This window comes from Garra rufa, chromosome 11, assembly GCF_049309525.1.
Source record: "Garra rufa chromosome 11, GarRuf1.0, whole genome shotgun sequence".
In the NCBI taxonomy this organism is placed as follows: Eukaryota; Metazoa; Chordata; class Actinopteri; order Cypriniformes; family Cyprinidae; genus Garra; species Garra rufa.
The window spans coordinates 11,775,738-11,796,205 of record NC_133371.1 but is presented as its reverse complement, the minus strand read 5'-3'; the positions used below and the strand labels follow the sequence as shown (position 1 = coordinate 11,796,205).

Sequence of the window (20,468 nt, the reverse complement as noted above, 5' to 3'; positions counted from 1 at the left end):
TGTTACTTTTCTCATCGCTAGTCAGATTAGACCAATCACATGTGTTCTTCGTCGTCGACGTGTATAAACCTGGTATAAACCATAAACACATCTGAATAAATCGCTGTGACCTCCACACAGGATTATGATTATGCAAACAATTTTATTTACATTTTAATCATTACAGTATAACAAAGAATGTCCAGCATTTGCGTTTAAAAACAATCATCATTTGGAATTAAACAAGTAATTTAATGTGCAACAAAAATGCAATATTTACATAGCAATAACCTGAATTATGTTTGAAAAAGACAGTTTGGAAATTCCTTGATCTCATGATTGCTAGATGGATATACAATAATCAGTTTTAATCGTTTTATCTTTAATAAATGAGGTAAACCTCATATATGAAGAGAATGAACAGTTAATTCGGTTGTTTTTGTTGTGCGAGATGATCAACAACTCACACCACAGTGTAAATAGTGCATGATTCAGTGTGAAAAATGACTGATTATTAAAATCTCTGGTTGATTGATTGATTAGTATTACTTGTGAATGCAGTTACTGTAATCATATTTTTGTTCAAGAGTAGTTAACTTGTCATCTATTAATCAAGATTGATACATTCAAGAAATTAAACAACATACAATTCTCTTCTGTTTTGATGGGGCCATTTCCAATTTGTCATATCTTTATAGTTGGTCATTTTAAATTATTATTATTATTATTATTATTATTATTATTATTATTATTATTATTATTATATATTTTGTTTTCTGTAAACAGCTGTGAGATGTATTTTTGGTCTGCATACATGTGGCATCACTACCTACATTTGCTCATTGTCTTTCATTTTACTTCATGTTCATAATGCCCACAAACCACCCCTACATCCTCGTCATGAGAACAGTTGTTTTTGCCCAGTTTGGGGTGTTTGCAGTGTAGTAGAGTCCGTTCAGTCCCTTCGCACTCCACGTCGTCCAGCAGGATTCTGACGCCGACGTCTCCCGCACCGAGCTCCGCTCTTTTCGCCACTCGTACGACCACGGAAAAGCCCATCTGCCTGCAGACCACTGCCGCAGCCTGTGTGTTAAACATGTCGTCGCACACCGTTCCCCATTCACCGCGCACGAAGATCTCCACTCGCCCACGGTCCTTCCTTCCATCTGCGCTGACCAGCCTCACCGTCCCGGATCGAGTTCGACTCCTCCGCTCTCCTGTCCTTCTGAGTTTGCCTCGGCCTCGTTTGCCCAATCTGCCTGTTTGAATCTTTGGGGTGGTTTTGGGTGTCGTAGTCCAGTACGCGGGTCTGGGGGTGGTCAGGGATGGAGGTCTGGGCCGCAGGGTCGTGTAGAGAGGACGCGGTCGGATGGTGGTCGCTGTAGGAATCCTGCGAGTTGTCGTTTGTGTTACTCGTGGTCGTTGGGTCACACTGGGTTTGGTCAGTTTCGGTTTGGGAATGGGAGTTGTTGTGGGTTTTTTGTTAATTACATACTCTGTGAAACAAATCAAAATGATAAGTGTCAAAAACAAGAACAGACACTTTGACAGAGTAAGTCAAAACTCAATTTTAGGACTAAGAAAATACATTTTTCTGGTAAAAACTGATTGCGGTGTGATGACAAAATTTGATTGAGAAAAATTTCCAGGTTTGCTGTACTTTTCAGTACAAATTTGGCCACACCTCGGTGATTATATATCAGTATGGTTATAAACTTATTATATTTTATAAAATAACAATAACAATAACAACAATTATTATTACTACAACTAAATAAAAAATACTAAAAACAAAAGTAATTACTATTGTAACATTATTTAAGAAAAAAAAAATATATATATACAGTCAAGCCCGAAATTATTCATACCCCTGGCAAATTCTGACTTAAAGTTACTTTTATTCAAGCAGCAAGTTTTTTTATTATTATTAGAAATGACACAGACGTCTCCCAGAAGATAATAAGACGATGTACAAGAGGCATCATTGTGGAAAAAATTATTACTCATCTTTTATTTACATTTGAACAAAAAGTGGCTTGTCCAAAATTATTCATACCCTTCTCAATAATCAATAGAAAAGCCTTTATTGGCTATTACAGCAATCAAACGCTTCCTATAATTGCTGACCAGCTTTTTGCATGTCTCCACTGGTATTTTTGCTCATTTATCTCTAGCGATGAGCTTCAACTCTTTCAGGTTGGAGGGTCTCCTTGCCATCACCCTGATCTTTAGCTCCCTCCACAGATTCTCAATTGGATTTAAGTCAGGACTCTGGCTGGGCCACTGCAAAATGTTAATGTTTTTGTCCGCTAACCATTTCTACACCACTTTTGCTGTGTGTTTTGGGTCGTTGTTGTACTGAAGCTCCTTTGTCTTAGCTATGTCCACAAACCAACAGCAGAGAGCTTCTGTTTTTCACCTGTTGAGTTGATTAAAACAGCTGTTCCCAATGAATCAGGGTAATTAGGATGCTTTAGAACAGCTTGGACTATTTGGAATGGTATAGAACTTTGCATTTTCCCATAGACTGTGACAGTTTGCAAAGGGTATGAATAATTTTGGACATGCCACTTTTTGTTCAAATGTAAATAAAAGCTGAAAAATATATTTTTCCACAATGATGCCTCGTCTTGTTATCTTTTGGGAGAAGCCTGTGTCATTTCTGGTCAAAAAAACTTTCTGGTTGAATAAAAGTAACTTTAAGTCAGAATTTGCCAGGGGTATGAATAATTCCGGGCTTGTATGTATGTATTTTTTTTTTTTTTTTTTACATTACTCTTGCAAAATGACAATATTTATGACTGTCTTATTTTAATTTATTAAACCATTAAACTTATATTTTGACAGAAAATGACAGGGAGCTTGTTACAAATATATGAAGATGTTTGGTACATGTTGCGTTCCAAAATGCACATTAAAGCAATGCAAATTCAGAGAAGATGCAGAGATGTACTCAATTTTATGTGGAGCATCAAGACACCCACATTTATTAGGATAAAGCTATGTTTACAGGCTCTCTTACCTTCTTTTGGACTGAAATGAATCAGCTTGCCCTTTATGTTGACTGGAGTGGGCTTGAAGTTGCATTTTCCTGGAGGAGCCCGCCTAAATAATGACAAAAATTACCAACTGTTTATTTCAAAGCTGTTTAAATCAAAAGTACAAACATACCTTACACATTAAATATAGAGTAAATATCAGTATTCATATAGCTCATGAGAGTAATGACAGATTTGTTTTTATTTTCTGCATGCTATTCCTGAAATATTGCTTTTGAAAAGCAGTAACATTTTATATTTGGAATATTGTGAGAGGCACAGTTGAGGTCAAAAGTTTACACTCCCCTTTTAGAATCTGGAAAATGTTAATTATTTTAACAAATTAAGGGGCCGGGAATGTACACACTCCATTCTGTTCAAAAGTTTTCACCCCCTAGCTCTTAATGCATGGTTTTCTCTTCTGGAGCGTCAGTGAGTGTTTGAATCTTCTGTAATAGTTGTATATGAGTCCCTCAGTTGTCCTCAGTGTGAAAAGATGGATCTCAAAATCATACAGTCATTGTTGGAAATGGTTCAAATACACACAAAATAATTTGTGGAACCTGAAGAATTTTTCTGAATAACAGCGTACAGTTTCCCTGTTCAGGACAAACAAAAGTCTCATGAACAACTTTCACTAAACAAACAAAAAAACAGCTGTGGATCATTCAGGTTACAACACAGTATTAAGAATCAAGGGGGTGTAAACTTTTGAACGGGGTCATTTTTATAAATTCAATCTGTTTCAATATTTTATGTGAAATATCTTATCCAGGTCAGTACTACATAAACAACAACATGCATTTTGTATGACCCCTCTTATTTTGGTAAAATAATTAACATTTTGCAGATTCTGATAAACTTCAACTGACCTCAACTGAATTTTGGTATTGAGTAAATGTATGTATGTGTACCTTGAGGGATCCACTATCTTATACACGACTCCTGCTTTGGCTGTGGCACTGGCCGCTCCTGTTGCAAGGAAATAGAGCTCACCTAAAACACAGTGGCCAGAGATGAGTGTGAAAGTGTGTTACACTGAAAAACCATGATGTAAGACGTTTACACAAAGAAGTCAGTCACAAAGCTGCTCTCTTGTTACCTGCCTCATCTTCACCAAATGATATGATATACTTGTAGTAGCTGTTTATAAGTTTATGGAAACTGCACGTTTTGTCAGTGCCCATACAAATCTCCTTATAGCTCCATTTCCCAGTGTCAGGGTTTTCCTTTAAGGACATCAGTCGCCTAGGATGCACAGAATAGGAAAAGTGTGATTTAATCACTACATAGTAAATCTACGAATAAAGAAATAAATCAGTCATTATGGAAAGTAAACAAGTATTAGTCTTGTGCTAGTAGATATTATGTACAAAATGTTCTTTCAGAACCTGCTAGTAATTAATTAGCAATACATTGATTTTAAACAAAACAAGTACAAAAGGATGAAATTGTCTTTTCTTGTGAAACATATTCCAATAATCTTTGTTTTATTTAAACCCTCAAAAAGTCATTTGTACAGTGTATTGCTGTTTAAAATGTATTATATTGGACTATAATTCATGCAGTAAGGCCCATAAAGTAGTGAATACATACGTACCCGCTCATAAAATCTCCAAAGATGTACAGACCATTAAGATTGGGCATTTGGCAGCCTCTGTAGATGTAGCCGCCAGTTACAGACTTGCCAATTTTATGTGGGTAAGCAAAAATTGGAAGGATATCATCTAAGGGAAAAAGAAAAATGACAACAACAAAGTAGTTTAGATATACTCGTATATTCTTCACAGCTCAACTAGAACCAGAAGAACAACAGCAGCAGTAGGCCTATGTGAAACATGGGGCTGGATTCATGAAAATCTTAAAGGAGTAGTTCACTTTCAGAACAAAAATTTACAGATAATGTACTCACCCCCTTGTCATCCAAGATGGTCATATCTTTCTTTCTTCAGTCATAAGGAAATTATGTTTTTTGAGGAAAACATTTTAGGATTTCTCTCCATATAATGGACTTCTATGGTGCCCCAAGTTTGAACTTCTAAAATGCAGCTTCAAAGGACTCTAAATGATCACAGCCAAGCAAGACGAGCGTTTGAGATTAAAAAAGTATATAAGTTGCAAATGTTTTTAGAGAATAACCGATCGTTTAACTAGATAAGACCCTTCTTCCTTGGCTGGGATCATTAAGAGCCTTTTGAAGCTGCATTTAATCTGCATTTTGGAAGTTCAAATTCGGTGGCACCATAGAAGTCCATTATATGGAGAGAAATCCTGAAATGTTTTCCTTAAAAAACACAATTTCTTTACGACTAAAGAAAGCAAGACATGAACATCTTGGATGACAAGGGGGTGAGTACATAATCTGTAAGTTTTTGTTCTGAAAGTGAACTACTCCTTAAATCCTAAAAAAAAAACTGTCAACATGTCAATTATTTTCTTAAGAACATCATTTTTAATAAGAATGAAATGATGTAGTTTGATTATATACTAATCCGCATGTAATGCCTCATCGAATACAACAAATACTTCAACACAGATAAAGTATGCCTATAAGAGGAAATATATGAAAATGGTAGTCTTAAAGGGATAGTTCTTCCAAAAATGAAAATTCTGTCATTAATTATTCGCCTCATGTGGTTCCAAACCTGTAAGACCTTAATTCTTCTCTAGAACACAAAATTAAAATATTTTTGATGAAATCCAAGCTTTCTGACCATGCATTGACAGCAAGGGAATCACCACGTTAAAGGCAGAATATGTATGATTTTTTTGATTGAAATATCCAAAAACCACTAGAACAGTGTTATATATTTTTGCTGACTTGTGTAAATTTACTTTATCCCAAATGTTTCGAAGAATGTTTAAATCCAGAGAAATAATCAATTTTAACTAGTTTAATGGATCAAGTGTGTATGACGTCATTGGCAGGTGACGCAATGTATCTAGTATGATAAAAAACAGCAATGCTTTTTCTATATGCAGCTTTTGAGCCCTGTATCGCGCTTTAGTTCTTTGTTTGTTTTACATATGCGCCCTCTAGCGGTGAAAACTTACATATTGTAAGGAGTAGTTCACATCCAGAAAAATTTACAGAAAAAAGTACTCACTCCATTGTCATCCATGTTTGTGTCTTTCTTTCTTCAGTCGTAAAGAATTTTTTTTTTTTTTTTTTTTTTTTGAGGAGAACATTTTATGGTGCCAGCGAGTTTGAACTTCCAAAATGCAGCTTCAAAGGGCTCTAAATGATCCCAGCCAAGGAATAAGGGTCTTATCTTGGAGAAGAAAATCAAATGGGAATTTTTCGACATACCCTAACTGTATTGAACCGGAATGCACAGAGTGCACGCAGAGCTAGACAAGACAAGCATTTGAGGTTAAAAAGTATGTTTATTTTTATTTTATTTTTTTTTTTAGAAATGACAGATCATTTTGCAAGATAAGACCCTTATTCCTCAGCTACGTTTGTTTAGAGCCCTTTGAAGCTGCATTTTGGAAGTTCAAACTTGCGGGCAATATAGAAGTCCACTATATGGAGAGAAATCCTGGAATGTTTTCCTCAAAAAACATAATTTCTTTACAACTGAAGAAAGAAAGACATGAACATCTTTATTATATTATCTGTACATTTATGTTCTGGAAGTGAACTACTCCTTTAAAGGCACAAAAATGTAGTAAGGACATTAAAATAGTCCATGTGAACATGATATGTGTCTTGGTACTCTCGTGAATGGTGGCGGATGGTGACGCAGAAGAGAATTTCTTCTTTTTTTTTATAAAGTTGTTATTTTAGTTTTTTTGCACAACAAAAAATATTACTTAGTAAGATTATGGTTGAACCATTGATGTCACATGGACTATTTTAACAATGTCCTTATTACCTTTCAGTGCTTTGACCGTGGTCGTTGTGTTGCTGTCAACGGAGGGTCAGAAAACTATTGGATCCCTGCTGAAAAAAAAAACAGCTAAAACCAGCCTAGGCTGGTTGACTGGTTTTAGTTGGTCAACCAGGCTGATTTTAGCGGGTAATAGCTGGTCAGCAGGCTGGTTTTAGAAGGGTTTTGGCCACTTTCCCAGCATGTACAGGCTGGTCTTAGCTGGCCAGGCTGGGAGACCAGCTAAAACCAGCTACTTCCAGCTTAAACCAGCTAAGACCAGCCAACCAGCCCAGGCTGGTTTTAGCTGTTTTTTTTTTTTTCAGCAGGGAATTCATCACAAATATAATTTGTGTTCCAAAAATGAATGATGGTCTTACAGGTGTGGAACGACATGAGGGTGAATAGGTCTAATTCATGACAGAATTTTTAGGTGAACTATTTCTTTAATAATTTTTAAATCTGGTCTCTGGTCCCTGACACAACCTATGTTAAAAAATATATTCAAGCTTGCTTACTGAGTGACGAGTTGGTGCAGAGTTTCCTGTCATAACAAGAAAAGCCCTCTTTTGCCCTCCATCCATAGTTCCCTCCTTTTTCGATGAGATCCACTTCCTCATATTTATTCTGCCCAACATCCCCGCAGAACATTCTGCCGCGGCCCTCGCCGCTGATCGGATCGCCCCTGTCGATGGAGCATCTCCACATGTTCCTCACGCCGTAGGCGTAGATCTCTGGCCTTGCGTCCCTCTCTCCCACAAAAGGATTGTCCGGTGGGATACTGTAGGGGGCGCTATAATCATTGTTGTCTACATCAATTCGCAGCACCTTCCCCAGAAGAGTGGACCTGTAAAACACCAGTGTTCGTTTTTATAAGATGTGGTTTTCTTTACAAAAAAAATATTTGCACTCCATGCAGAGACAGTTGTGTTTAATAAAAAGGGTTTGTCTAACATTAAAATAAAAATTATAAATAATTGTACGCATAAGACTATAGTTTAAACCTGCCTTATAAACATTTGCACCGTCTGCTGCTGCTTTTTCTCACTCAACCGCATTCTTTCTAACCTCACGTAGCCCACAATGCCCTGTGTCAATATTGACACTGGTATGGGTTTGAACCGTCTGTGAAGGGCCTCTTTACTCATTTTGCCTCCTGTGAAATAAACTGAAGCTACTCCTGGCTCAGATCTGTCCTTCATTCACTGTATCATACTCTTTCTGCTGTTTTTGTCTGATTTACAGGCTTCTAGCACAGAACAAACATCTAAATCTCTGTGCATTATATTTATATACCGTTATGCTGAAACAAGGCAATTTCAGATCAGGGTTAATAAAGGTAACTAAAATTGAAAGCATAAATAAAATTTTACCGCTGCACAACTGGTCAAAATAATAAGCCAAAATACATTATGATTATGTTGATGATCTGTTTAAAATCTTCAAAAGCGTCTTGCTTTATTAATGGGCTTTCAAAAGTAACTATGTACTGACAGACGTTCAAAGCAACTGGAATTGAGTGTGATAAGACTGAACCTCCACATTCAACATGTAGTATCAATATAGTGCAACCCAGTGTACTTCTCTGTTCGTCATCGGCAGTAGTACTCCAAGACTTCTGTGGCTACGACAGGTCTTTCTATGAGGATGAAAGACTCGCTGTGCAGCTGTAAAACTGTGAGTGTATATAGTCACCAGGCTCTGCCAACTCTGCTTATGTCACATGGGGAAAGCAAGGTGGCAGAGCCAAGGCTAATATTTTGAGGCTGTGTGTCTGTCTGCCTAAATGTGCATTACTCAACTGAGGCAAATGAATGCCAGACTTCTAGAGGCTAACTGCTTGAATAATGCAAAAATGACAAAAACATCATTAGTACCATGAAAATGATCTATACTGCTTGCGCAATATTTTCCACATCTTTTAAAACCAATGTATATGTGTAGATTTTGGATAGTTTTTACTGTGGTTTTAACCACATTTACCACAAAGCTGTTACCACATTACACAATCTGCTTTATTATTTTGCTGCTGAATGCAACAAGATATTTAGATATTTTGCTTGGATTATTAAACTTTAGGCTACACCATATATTTTTTTCTTTGATGAATAATAAGTTGAAAAGAACAGCATTTATTCAAAATATAAATCTTTTCTAAAAATGTAAATCTATGCTATCACTTTTTATCAGTTTAACACATCCTTGGTGAATAAAAGTATTAATTTCTTTCAAAAAAAAAAAGAAAGAATAGAAATTCACTGACCCCAAACTTTTGAGCAGTAGAAAACCTTCCTATTTTTAAATAAATGCTGTTCTTTTCAATCTTTTATTGATCAAAGAATCCTAAAAAAGTATCACAGGTTCCAAAAAAATATTAAGCAGCACAACTGTTTTCAACATTGATAACAAATCAGCATATTAGAATGATTTCTGAAGGATCACTGAAGACTGGAGTAATGATGCTGAAAATGTAGCATTGTATCACAGGAATAAATTACATTTTAAAAGAAAAAGACATAGAAAACAATTATTTTAAATTGAAATATTATAGTATTTTCTGTATTTTTGATCAAGCCTTGATGAGCATAAGAAATGCCTTTAAAAATCATAAAAAATCTTACTGATCCCCAATAGACCATTGCCTAATATATTTGACTAATGAGCTGATACATTAATTATTAATTAGAAGCCAGATTCTGTTCTTGGAATGTTGAGTTTTGATCTTGCAATTCTTGTTTTTTCCTTGCTGAGGGAAAAAAAGTCATAATGTTTGCTGTTTATACCGTGACGAAAACAGGCTATATAGCAAATTATGTGTTTAAAAATCAGTTTGTAAACATTCTATAAAAAGAAGAGTCAGATAAAGATAAATAAAGTCTATAAAGATGACTTACTTGTTTTGAGAATTCCCAAACTTTCCAAAAGGGTCTCCCGCTCTGCCACCATCTCCTATGAATATGTACAGGTATCCATCCAACCCAAACAGTAGTTGACCTCCGTTGTGGTTTGATGCAGGCTCATCAACTTCTAGAAGTGTCCTGTGAACCAAAATAAGCATCAATAGTGTAACAAATCTCACAGTGACTGGCAAAAATAAGGGTGAAAATCACACATCTAAGAGAATGTTCAGTCTTGTATTTCAAAATGTGTTTTTAACCTTTCTTGCAAAAGTTTACATAAAGGTACACAGATTCTGGGCTCTCTGTTGACATCTGTATATCAAACAAATAAATTGCAAGTTACTTTTGGAGGATGCTTTGTGAAATTCATGGTTTTTGGTTTCCCTTTGTTGACTGTGATTGTCACCACATCAGAGCGAATCTGCAGATGTGGGTGTGTGTACTGGTTTTATAATTAAATTGCTAACAAAAATAAATAAATAAGCATACCTTAGTGTAATTTTAAACCTAAACGACACAATTTGATCCATAATGATTACAGTATAGCACTTTTTAAGGGTTTATATACTTACACTATACTACATAATGTAGCTATCTATATAAAAAAGTAAAATCTAAAATAAAATACTACTTTTGCTCTTGTACTACATTTTTATAGCATGGTTGCCAGCATGGTACTGTATTTTGGATATACAGCAACGCACTGTATTGCAAGTTTACAGAACTTATACAGTACTGTATAACTACAAAACAAACAGTATTTAGTCATTTGACCTATATCTACTGTATTTTACTATACTGTAATATCTGTATTAATGCATTGCTGCTAAATGTTACTAATGGTAATTACTAAAAAAGTAACTATTACTAATATTACAAATCAAGACAAGCCAAAGAGTTGTTTTCAACAACTTTTTATTCAATCAATAAAACAATTTAGTTTTACTGTTTTTTTTTTGTTTTGTTTTTTCACCCAGAGTACAGTACATCAACAATTTACAGCAATAAAAGCCCGTGCAAGAATATCAAACAAACACAATGCACAATGCAAGTGGTGCACTTCAATCAAGCTGCATCCCACAGTGAAAGTGATGATACACGGGGCAACTTTTTGAGCAATTGCTTGGGCACTTTCCCATTGAGAATGGGCAACAAATCTGGATACTTTAGATTAACATTGCTCAAAAAGTTACCCTGTGTACCATCAGCTTCACTGTGAAGTCTTCCATGTAATTATCATAGAATGAAGCTGTTGACTTGTGAGTTAATGGCCATCACTCTGCACCAGCATCCTGATCTTCTCACTCCCTGTCTGGCAGTACATTTCTTCCCATTACTGGTAAATCTGTACACACACAAATAGACACATATGACAAAATAAAGGTGAAAAGCTTAAGAGAAAAAAAGGGTATAATAAAACTTTTAAAAGTTGTGTTAAAAGTTGTGTTGTTATGGCTAATATTTACAAAATACTTAGAAACTGCCTTGTGACAGCAATGCCTTTCCCAGTGTGCAAAGACAAGTGGACCATAATGTAGAGCTGAAAGAATTTGATTCAATCATTTGTTACTTGCTGAGAATGTATAGGGTAACACCACATACACTGTTGCCTATATACATGTATTTCATATACTACAAAAATACATCTAGGGTAGTAAAAATCATTTTAGGCTTGACCTTGCTTAATATTTTGCCATGGCATGCATTTCACTTGTCTTTGTTGCTTAATAGATCATTAACTGTGATAAAAGTAATTTACACCCCCTATTCACATTATTATCATAATAAATATTTAGCACAGCCACCATGCTACAGAACTGTGTCTCTTGCCCAAATAGCTATAATAACTTGGTATCAATGGCCAATCTCTCTGACCCAATTGACCTTATGCACGGAGCGTTCTTTAGAACTTCCGCATAAAGATAAGCCAGCTCGTAAACTTCCGCTGAAGCTCATTTTATATGTGTTATATATTAGGTGGACACTCGTGAGACTCATCTACTGCCTCGTTCTTATCAGAAACTGAGAAAAAATATAATTGCAACATTATAAACAATGTTAGCGGCATGAACATTCAGTTTCTTATTATTTAACAACATAATTTAAATAGCTAAATAATTTAAATGCGGAGCCTGGCAATCCAGTACTCTCCCTATCTGCATAGTTGTACATTTAAATGCTGACAGCTAAACACCATCTTAACGTGTTTATGCTAACGTTAGCTAGCTAGCGATATTTCTCTTCAAGGACATCTTAATCATATTTTTGATAATCACTAACTTGCCTTTAGTCATGAACACATTTTTAAAATCTTGCAATATTTTAAAGACTTTATTATTTTCTAACTCTACAGCTGTGAAATAAAATGTACTTCAAGGACTCACTTTTCATTCATAAAAACGGCATCGGAAAATAACGACTTTTCACGGAAAAAGTCTTTTTTTGGCTAAAATAATATGGAATTACCGCATATAACCGGCAGCAGAGGATTATTTATTATGCAGCTGCCTTTCAAACTCCCTCTATTTTCAAGACGTCTTGCTTTTCGATTTATTATAAAATTACTAGTATAATAAATTGTATTACTTTTACCGCCCTTAAGTATATAGTATAGGAAGTGCAGAATTTAGCTCACACACAAAGAGCCTATAAGGGTGAATTATTTAAATAATAATATAGTTCACTACAAATATGTTAAATATTTATGGGATAATAATGAAATAATGCACTCAATAAGAATCGATAGGAATTTGCAATACTTTATAAAATTGAATCTTTTAAAAAATGTAATCTTTTTAGTAATCTTTTTATCTTTTAAGTTTTATCTTGAACTGTAAAATCTATTCAATAGCCTACATTAAACCAACACACTTGTTACTGCTGTGGTTTTGTTACTCTGTATTTAATCTGAATAATTTAAGCTCTTTTTTTTACATCAGCTTGTCAGATGTTTGTCCGGTTATTACTGTCAATCATAGCAATGACTCGCGCATATTTAGCCGATTTAATCGCGAATTTTTTTAAACTGGCATTTGTCATTCTTGAAACGGTATACATGGACGTTTAGTCCTCTTAGATAAACAACACTTTTCTTCGATTGTGATTGTATTATGTAGAGAAAACGAGCAAAGTACGCTCATATTACGATACAGTACAGTTGACCGGAAATGACTTAGCTGGCTTGACTAAACAAGGAAGTATTCCGTGCATAAGGTCAATACCACCTATTTATTTTGCAAGCAAAACCTAGGGGTGAGCGGGGCACAACCTAACGCGGGGTTAATTGTAACACACGTGGTTTAAATATTTCCACACATACTAGCATAACCAAATTTACGGTATTTACTAGTTGCCATAGCAACACTATGCAGAGAAAAAATAGCGCCAAAATTCAAAAGCCTTTTAAAGATATCGCTGAATATTTATTTTACCATAGTAAAAGTACATTTCTGGCTGAAGTAAACTTTTCATTTCAGTTTTTAGTATTCATTTAAAATGAGACAAATCTGCTATTATTTTATTCTCCAATTTGTTGTTTATCAGTTTAGACAGTTTATTAATGCTTCGCAAACCAGCAGAAGACACTAACCTGTTTTGAAACTCCAGTCGCGCAGATGGGGAACGTTGTAACACTGTGTTACTATATGCCCCGCTGTTACTAAACTATGCTATTCTATGACATTAGCGGCACAGTTTACACTATTTACTTATAAGGATTTTGATATGAAACCACAAGAAAGAGGTGAATAAAGGCTGACAACCAATGTTTAATATTCAGAAGTTATTATTTCAAGAAATGTAAAGCATTTTGGCTGGTTTATGTGTGTCGTGTTCTATGAGAGTTGTGTGTGGAGGGAGGGGAGTGTTTTTCTGAATGTCTAAATGTGTTTATAGTGAAGCCATGACAGTAATCCCTCCAATTTAAGCATGTACATATATTTCAGGATGTGGTGCATCCCTGGGAACAATAACTTTGGATCTGAAATAAACTGATTCAGAATTATAGCTTTCAGAAAAAAAAGTGGTCTTGTGGCACAACTTGCCCCCGGTGCGGGGTAAGTTGTGCCTTTGGGGAGAATACATCGGGGTAAATTGTGCCAGTGATTATTTAAGTAAAAAAGAACATTTCAATGTCATGAACTGTAATGCAATATAAAATCAAGACAAATTCAATAAAAAATTACTAATTTAAGGTTTATTTAGATATCATTACCCTATTAAACTATTGGCATGTCATATTTTCTACTTTTTCAAAAAAACTCAAATATACAATATATGATATTTGTGAATAATTAGAAGACTGTCTGTCAATCATGTAACATATAATAAAAAAGTGACTTATTATTGAACATTTCTGAACATCCGATTGTGACTTAAGCCACTTAAAAAACTAACAAACGGCAGGTAAATCAAACACTGATGAGGCACGCTCATCTCCTTATACAGATTATCTCTGTGGGTATGTAGGTCTAGATCAGGGATGACCAATCCTGTTCCTGGAGATCTACCATCCTACAAAGTTCAGCTCAAACCCTAATCAAACACACCCGAACCAGCTAATTAATCTCTTAGGTAGCATGTGATAATTACAGACAGCTGTGTTGAAGCAGGACTGGAACTAAAGTCTGCAGGTACTGTAGGTAGATCTCCAGGAACAGGGTTGGGCAGCCCTGGTCTAGATGGTCTAAATCCAGACTATTACTTAACATCCCACTGGCACAACTTACCCCTGCCCCTTTGGCACAAATCAGCCCAGCCCGACAATTTTGAAAGACTAGTATGATCCCGCAGTTTAGAGCTAACAATATGCTAACTGTATAGACTCACTGTGTAGCCTACTAAAGCACTAAAACATGTGTGAAATATTTTCAAACGTTTCTATAATTGTTCAAAAGCAACAATCAAAAAACCTTGATCAAAAAAATTTTACTTTGAAAGGCAAAAAACAGTTTTTGAGCAAAAATGTGCTTAGCTGTCATGCCATGTGTCTCTCCTCCTTGGAGGGCTCTTCAAAAGTATGTGGTCACATGACCCATTTCTTCTACGGTTTTCTAGAAACAAGGGTGGAACAACTTACCCCCATGGCATAAATCACCCCACTCTCCCCTACCCCACCTATGGGGCATGTTGTCACGTTTCACTTCCTTTCTTTTAAGGTAAATAACGAATAACGTATACACTGTAAATATGAAACAAAGCGATATATTTGTACCAGACAAGTGTGAAAATAATGTGGATAAAAAAAACCCAAGTGGATTTACATAAACCGCGAAATTCAAAAACTGTTAGGTTGTGCCCCGCTTTCCCCTAAGTATTTTTCCAACCTCGACCATGTTTTCCTTTGTTTTTCATGCATAAGCGACTAATTGAAGATGTCCAGTAGAAATAAAACAAAATAAAACTCACCAAACCATTGCGGTTTGTTTTTCCACTTTTTTAACAGTCATCGACTCTAGTTTAGTCTAAATAAATCCTAAGCTAATTCACAAAGTTAGGTTAGACATTAAGGCTATGTTTACACTAGTGTGTTTTCGTTTTAAAATGCTTATTAACTTTTGCATATTAAAGGTTGTATCAGCGATTTCAAGCCTGAAACATAAAGTGTCAAATTCAGCTGACCTTTCTTCACGATCCGCTCGCTACCTGCCCCATAAATCAGCTGTAAAAAAAACGCGTCTCTGTGGTCAGCCTAGGGTCCGAGATATGCCAAAAAAACAATCGGTGCTACCAACGATTCCACAGCAAAACAAACAGTGTTCCAACCAATCAGCGTCAGGGGGTTGGTGTTGTGGACATCCCTGCACCAGTAAGAAATTTGAAAACTATGGCGTGGCTGCCCACATTCACTCTGCATATCATTGACGACTAAACAATAGCATCATGCTTATTATGAATGGTCATGTGACATGCATTTCCGGTTGTGTAGTGTTGACAGAGATTGCTTCTGAAACGCAGTGAAAACGCCAGTGAAGACGAGGATCGTTTTCATTTTAAAACGGAAACGCACTAGTGTTAACAGGGCCTATGTTCACACTAGTGTGTTTTCGTTTTTAACAAATGCATAACTTTTGCTACTGTTATGCGTGTCGTTTACACTACTCCAGTGTTTTCGACCCTCGAAAACATAGGCTTTTGAAAACTTTGCAGACCCCAATTTAGTTTGAAAATTCCAGGGTTGCATTTCAGTGTAAACAGACCAAAACAGAGATTTTGAAACTATCCCTACTGAAAAAAAATGCTTTGGTGCTGGGATGCTGGTTTTAGCTGGTCCTTAGCTGGTTAATGCTGGTCCTTTGCTGGTTTATGCTGGTCATGTTGCTGGTCAAGGACCAGCATAAACCAGTAAAGGACCAGCTAAAACCAGCATCCCTGCACCAAAACATACCTAACCAACATATGCTGTTTTTTTCAGCAGGGATGGTGTGTCTGCCCACATTAACTCTGCGTATCATTGATGACTTAACAGTAACATCATGCTTAAAACGAAACGAAAATGCACTAGTGTAAACAGGGCCTATGTTTAAAACACTGGGGTTATGTTTCAATGTAAACGGACCAAAACAGAGATTTTGAAAACAATGGCTGCCCACATTCTCTCTTCGTATCCTTGATGACTAAACAATACCATCATGCTCATTGCTGTACCCATAGATATACATTATCGATCAAAAGTTTGGGGTCAGTAAATTTTTCTTCTTCTTCTTCTTTAAATTTTTTTTGAAAGAAATTAATACTTTTATTCACCAAGGGTGTGTTAAATTGATAAAAAGTGATAGCAAATACTTACATTGTTAGAAAATATTTATATTTTGAATAAATGCTGTTCTTCTGAGCTTTTTATTCATCAAAGAATAGTGAAAAAATATCACAATTTCTAAATAAATACTTTGCAGGGCAACTGTTGCAATATATAATCCAAAATAGATCCAGTATAGATCATTCTAACAATAAATCAGTATATTAGAATGATTTCTGAAGGATCATGTGACACTTAAGACTGAAGTAATGGATGATGAAAATTCACCCAAGCTCCTTAGTCTCCCTCAGCCCAGTACTGCAGACTGTACAGAGTCTGCATGCAAGATGGCTGCAATGCCAGAGTCTGCATGCAAGATGGCTGCAATGCCAGAGTCTGCACGCAAGATGGCTGCAACACCAGAGTCTGCACGCAAGATGGCTGCAACGCCAGAGTCTGCATGCAAGATGGCTGACGTTCCTGAGTTAAATCAAGACACAGCTGTATTTTCTAAGTCAAGTCAAGACACAGTAGCAATGTTTCCATCCAAAAATGCGAATTTAACTTGTGCGCAAAACTGGAACATCGCATAAAACATTTGCGCATAAAGCACCGTTTCCATCCAACAAGACAAAGAGAACAAAATCGTCACTTCCTGATAATCTTCCACTAAATATCACTAAGAAAACTAGGAGAAGTCTCCTAGTCTCCTACTTTTCATACAAATATAATAAATTAAAGAGGAAATTTTCCCACCGGTTAATTGACGTGTAACAACACAAGCAATACCGGTATCACCGAGGGGAAATGTTGGGGGAAGTTCGTTAGAGTTTTCCCACGTTCCCACACTTTCTTCGTTTTTCAATAGCTTGTAAATGCCCGTGAGCATTTTACTTTAACTTTCGAATTAGCGTCAATTCGGCGTCAATTGACTTAATGGACAACAACAAAACAGTACGACAAACTCACTTAGTATATATTAAACACAGAATTATTAATTTATTAACAAAAATAAAATAACTGTTAAATAACTTACACAAAGTGTAATTGTATAAAAAAATAGGCCTACTGAAATTCAGCAAACACAGTGGAACCAAATAAATAAGAAACGAATGTTACTCCAATGAGCTTCCAAAATCACCTTTTAGATAAACGTCAACAGTCTACAGGCTTTTAAAAAATCCAAAATATTTTTAAAACAGGCAGTTTTGCATTTCGTTTCAAAACTAAATCTTTCACCAACGTTTCTCACCTCACTCGACTTACACTTCTCATTTGATAAATTAAATCGGACTCCTGCCTCGGATCTGTGATGCGACTGTTGTTAGGCACACTGCACTGAGCAGCCGCGTTCAGTTTTTAATTGCAATGTTTGATGGCAACTAAATGATTTTTATTACTATAAAATAATCAAAACGACGGCGGCGCCGGTGCCATGGTGGGCAAAGTGACGAAACTGGTGAAGGAGACATTTCAGAATGACCAAAACAACATTTCTGATGCTGTGCAACAAGAGGGGTCCGCTGGTTAGTCAAGTTATCCCGTTACATCGTGCAAGTCACATGACTTTTTTAATACGCATGGAGGAATTTATTCGGTAAAAGTGTTTCCATCGTAGTTTATGCGCATTTTTTCTTATCGGATAAAAAGTTGGCCTCTGTTTCTGAGTTCCCGGCCAAGATGGCCTCTGTTTCTGAGTTCCCGGCCAAGATTACAGTCGTTCCTGAATCAAGATGGCCACCAAGCCTGAATCTCCAGCCAAGAATATAATATTGAATATTATGGACATGGCAATCCCAGTGGAGTTTACGGCCCCAATTCTCTCTCCTGAACCTCCCGAGTCTCAGCTGGTTCTGCCCAGCCTTCTAGAGCCTCCGTTGGTTCTGCCCAGTCTTCCAGAGCCTCTGCTGGTTCCGCCCAGCCTTCCAGAGACCTTCGCTGGTTCCGCCCAAGCTTCCAGAGCCTCCGCTGGTTTCGTCCAGCCTTCCAGAGCCTCCGCTGGTTCCGCCCAGCCTTCCGGACCATCCGCTCCGAGTTCCCTCCAGAACCAGCGCGCCCTCCAGAGCTGGCTCCTCCTCCAGCGCGCCCTCCAGAGTAGGCGCTGCCCAAGTGGCCTCATAAACTGTTTGCTCGGCCATGGCCTCCTGAACTCCCTGACCCGCCATGGCCTCCAGAACTGTTTGCTCGGCCATGGCCTCCTGATCTCCCTGACCCGCCATGGCCTCCAGAACTGTCTATTCGGCCATGGCCTCCTGAACTCCCTGTGCCACCATGGCCACCTGAACTGCCTATTCGGCCATGGCCTCCTGAACTCCCTGATCCGCCATGGTCACCTGAACTGTCTATTCGGCCATGGACTCCTGAACTCCCTGATCCGCCATGGTCACCTGAACTGTCTATTCGGCCATGGCCTCCTATTCTCCCATGGCCTGGAACATCGAGTTTTCATTCTGGTGCATCACCAACCAGCACCTTTAACATGTACACTATGGCATAAAAACATAACAATAAGATTAACTTACCCGACTTCCAGAAATCCACCGTTCTGCTTCTTCAGTCAGCAGCAGAATTGTTCTGTCTGTTTGATGTGACATCAGGTTGCGTGCTATTTACAATCCTGTATTATTGCCTGGCATATTACAGCCAGGTTTCAGCAACACTATAATATACTATAAAATATTCCTGTTCAGTCAAAATTACCCACAATGCAATATAAATTAGGGTATTTTACTGAAATGTACAAATATGGTATTGTACTGTTGTTGTTTTTTTCAAACTTAAAATATGTGGGTCTACTTAAGTGGAACATGCGGATAGATGATATCTATTTCTCACCTTTCCGAGGAGTGATCCAGCATATTCATATCTGAATCAGACACAAGAAATTCACTGACGCGAATCCTCTCCTGCTTCTTCACAGACACCGAGTAGTACACATAGGCCTTTTTCACTGTTGTGAAACGAGGGTGCAGGGCGATGCAAAGGAACCCTCGCTCATCTCCAACCCATGGTGAGGTCAGAATCGCCTCGGTCAGATTGAGGAAAGGCCTGTCGATTCGAGAACCGTTGGGCAAGTAAGTCCACACGTAACCCAGTTGCTCCGCCACAAAGAAGCGGTGAGTGCCGTCATTCGCATGTACCATCGCCACCGGATTACGAAGGCCATTTGCCACTTCCTCCAGGCATAACTGTATGCAGCCTTGTGGATCCGCCTTCACATCTCCCAGGTTGGCGTTGAGGTTGTCGTTGGATAGGACATTTGGGTAACAGTACTCAGGATCTTTCAGCTCAAGGTATTTGCAGAACTTGTTTCGGTCTTCTTCAATACCATAAGTTTCATCGTTGCTGATCAGAAGGCTGAGAGTGTAACGGCAATGGTGCCAGAAATCTTCACAGTAGTTTCCACAGAGGCCGGGTAGCTCCCGAATCGGGGTGTTCGCATCTTCTGCATCGTACAGATGCGCTGCATAAGGAGAGCATTCCTGAAACAAACATATTAAATCATGGACATTTATTCGACAGTGTTAAATTAAATTGTTGCATGAATATGGTGCTTTAAAAGTTTCCCAGACAGACCAAGATTACTTCAGGACTAATTTAGCTTTAAGATGACAACACTAAATGTACAGTCATTATTGACATTTTGGCAAAAGCTCTGTTGCCTATTGTAATTAGTGTAGTGATATACAGTTGAGGTCAAAAGTTTACATCCCCCTTTCAGAATCCGCAGAATGTTAATTATTTTACCAAAATGCATGTTATTGTTTATTTAGCGCTGACTAAATAAGATATTTCACATAAAAGATGTTTAAACATAGTCCACAAGAGAAAATAATGGTTGAATTTATTAAAATGACCCTGTTCAAAAGTTTACATCCCCTTGATTCTTAATACTGTGTTGTTACCTGAATGATCCACAGCTTTGTTTTTTTGTTTAGTGATA

The 20,468-nt window shown here is 37.1% G+C and overlaps 1 protein-coding gene across 1 annotated transcript in view; it reads right to left on the bottom strand.

Moving 5' to 3' along the window:
• Positions 1–187: 187 nt before the first annotated feature.
• The window catches only part of LOC141345734 (HHIP-like protein 1), a 26,558-nt gene continuing 6,277 nt past the window's right edge, over positions 188–20,468 (bottom strand). Inside the window, exons 2-9 of the mRNA XM_073850629.1 lie at positions 19,361–20,007; positions 9,784–9,927; positions 7,408–7,736; positions 4,618–4,744; positions 4,120–4,265; positions 3,932–4,013; positions 3,002–3,084; positions 188–1,475 (exon numbers count right to left, since the gene is read on the bottom strand). Of these exons, the coding sequence (XP_073706730.1) occupies positions 829–1,475; positions 3,002–3,084; positions 3,932–4,013; positions 4,120–4,265; positions 4,618–4,744; positions 7,408–7,736; positions 9,784–9,927; positions 19,361–20,007 (2,205 nt within the window). The 3' untranslated portion in view covers positions 188–828. The remainder of the gene's footprint in view (positions 1,476–3,001; positions 3,085–3,931; positions 4,014–4,119; positions 4,266–4,617; positions 4,745–7,407; positions 7,737–9,783; positions 9,928–19,360; positions 20,008–20,468) is intronic.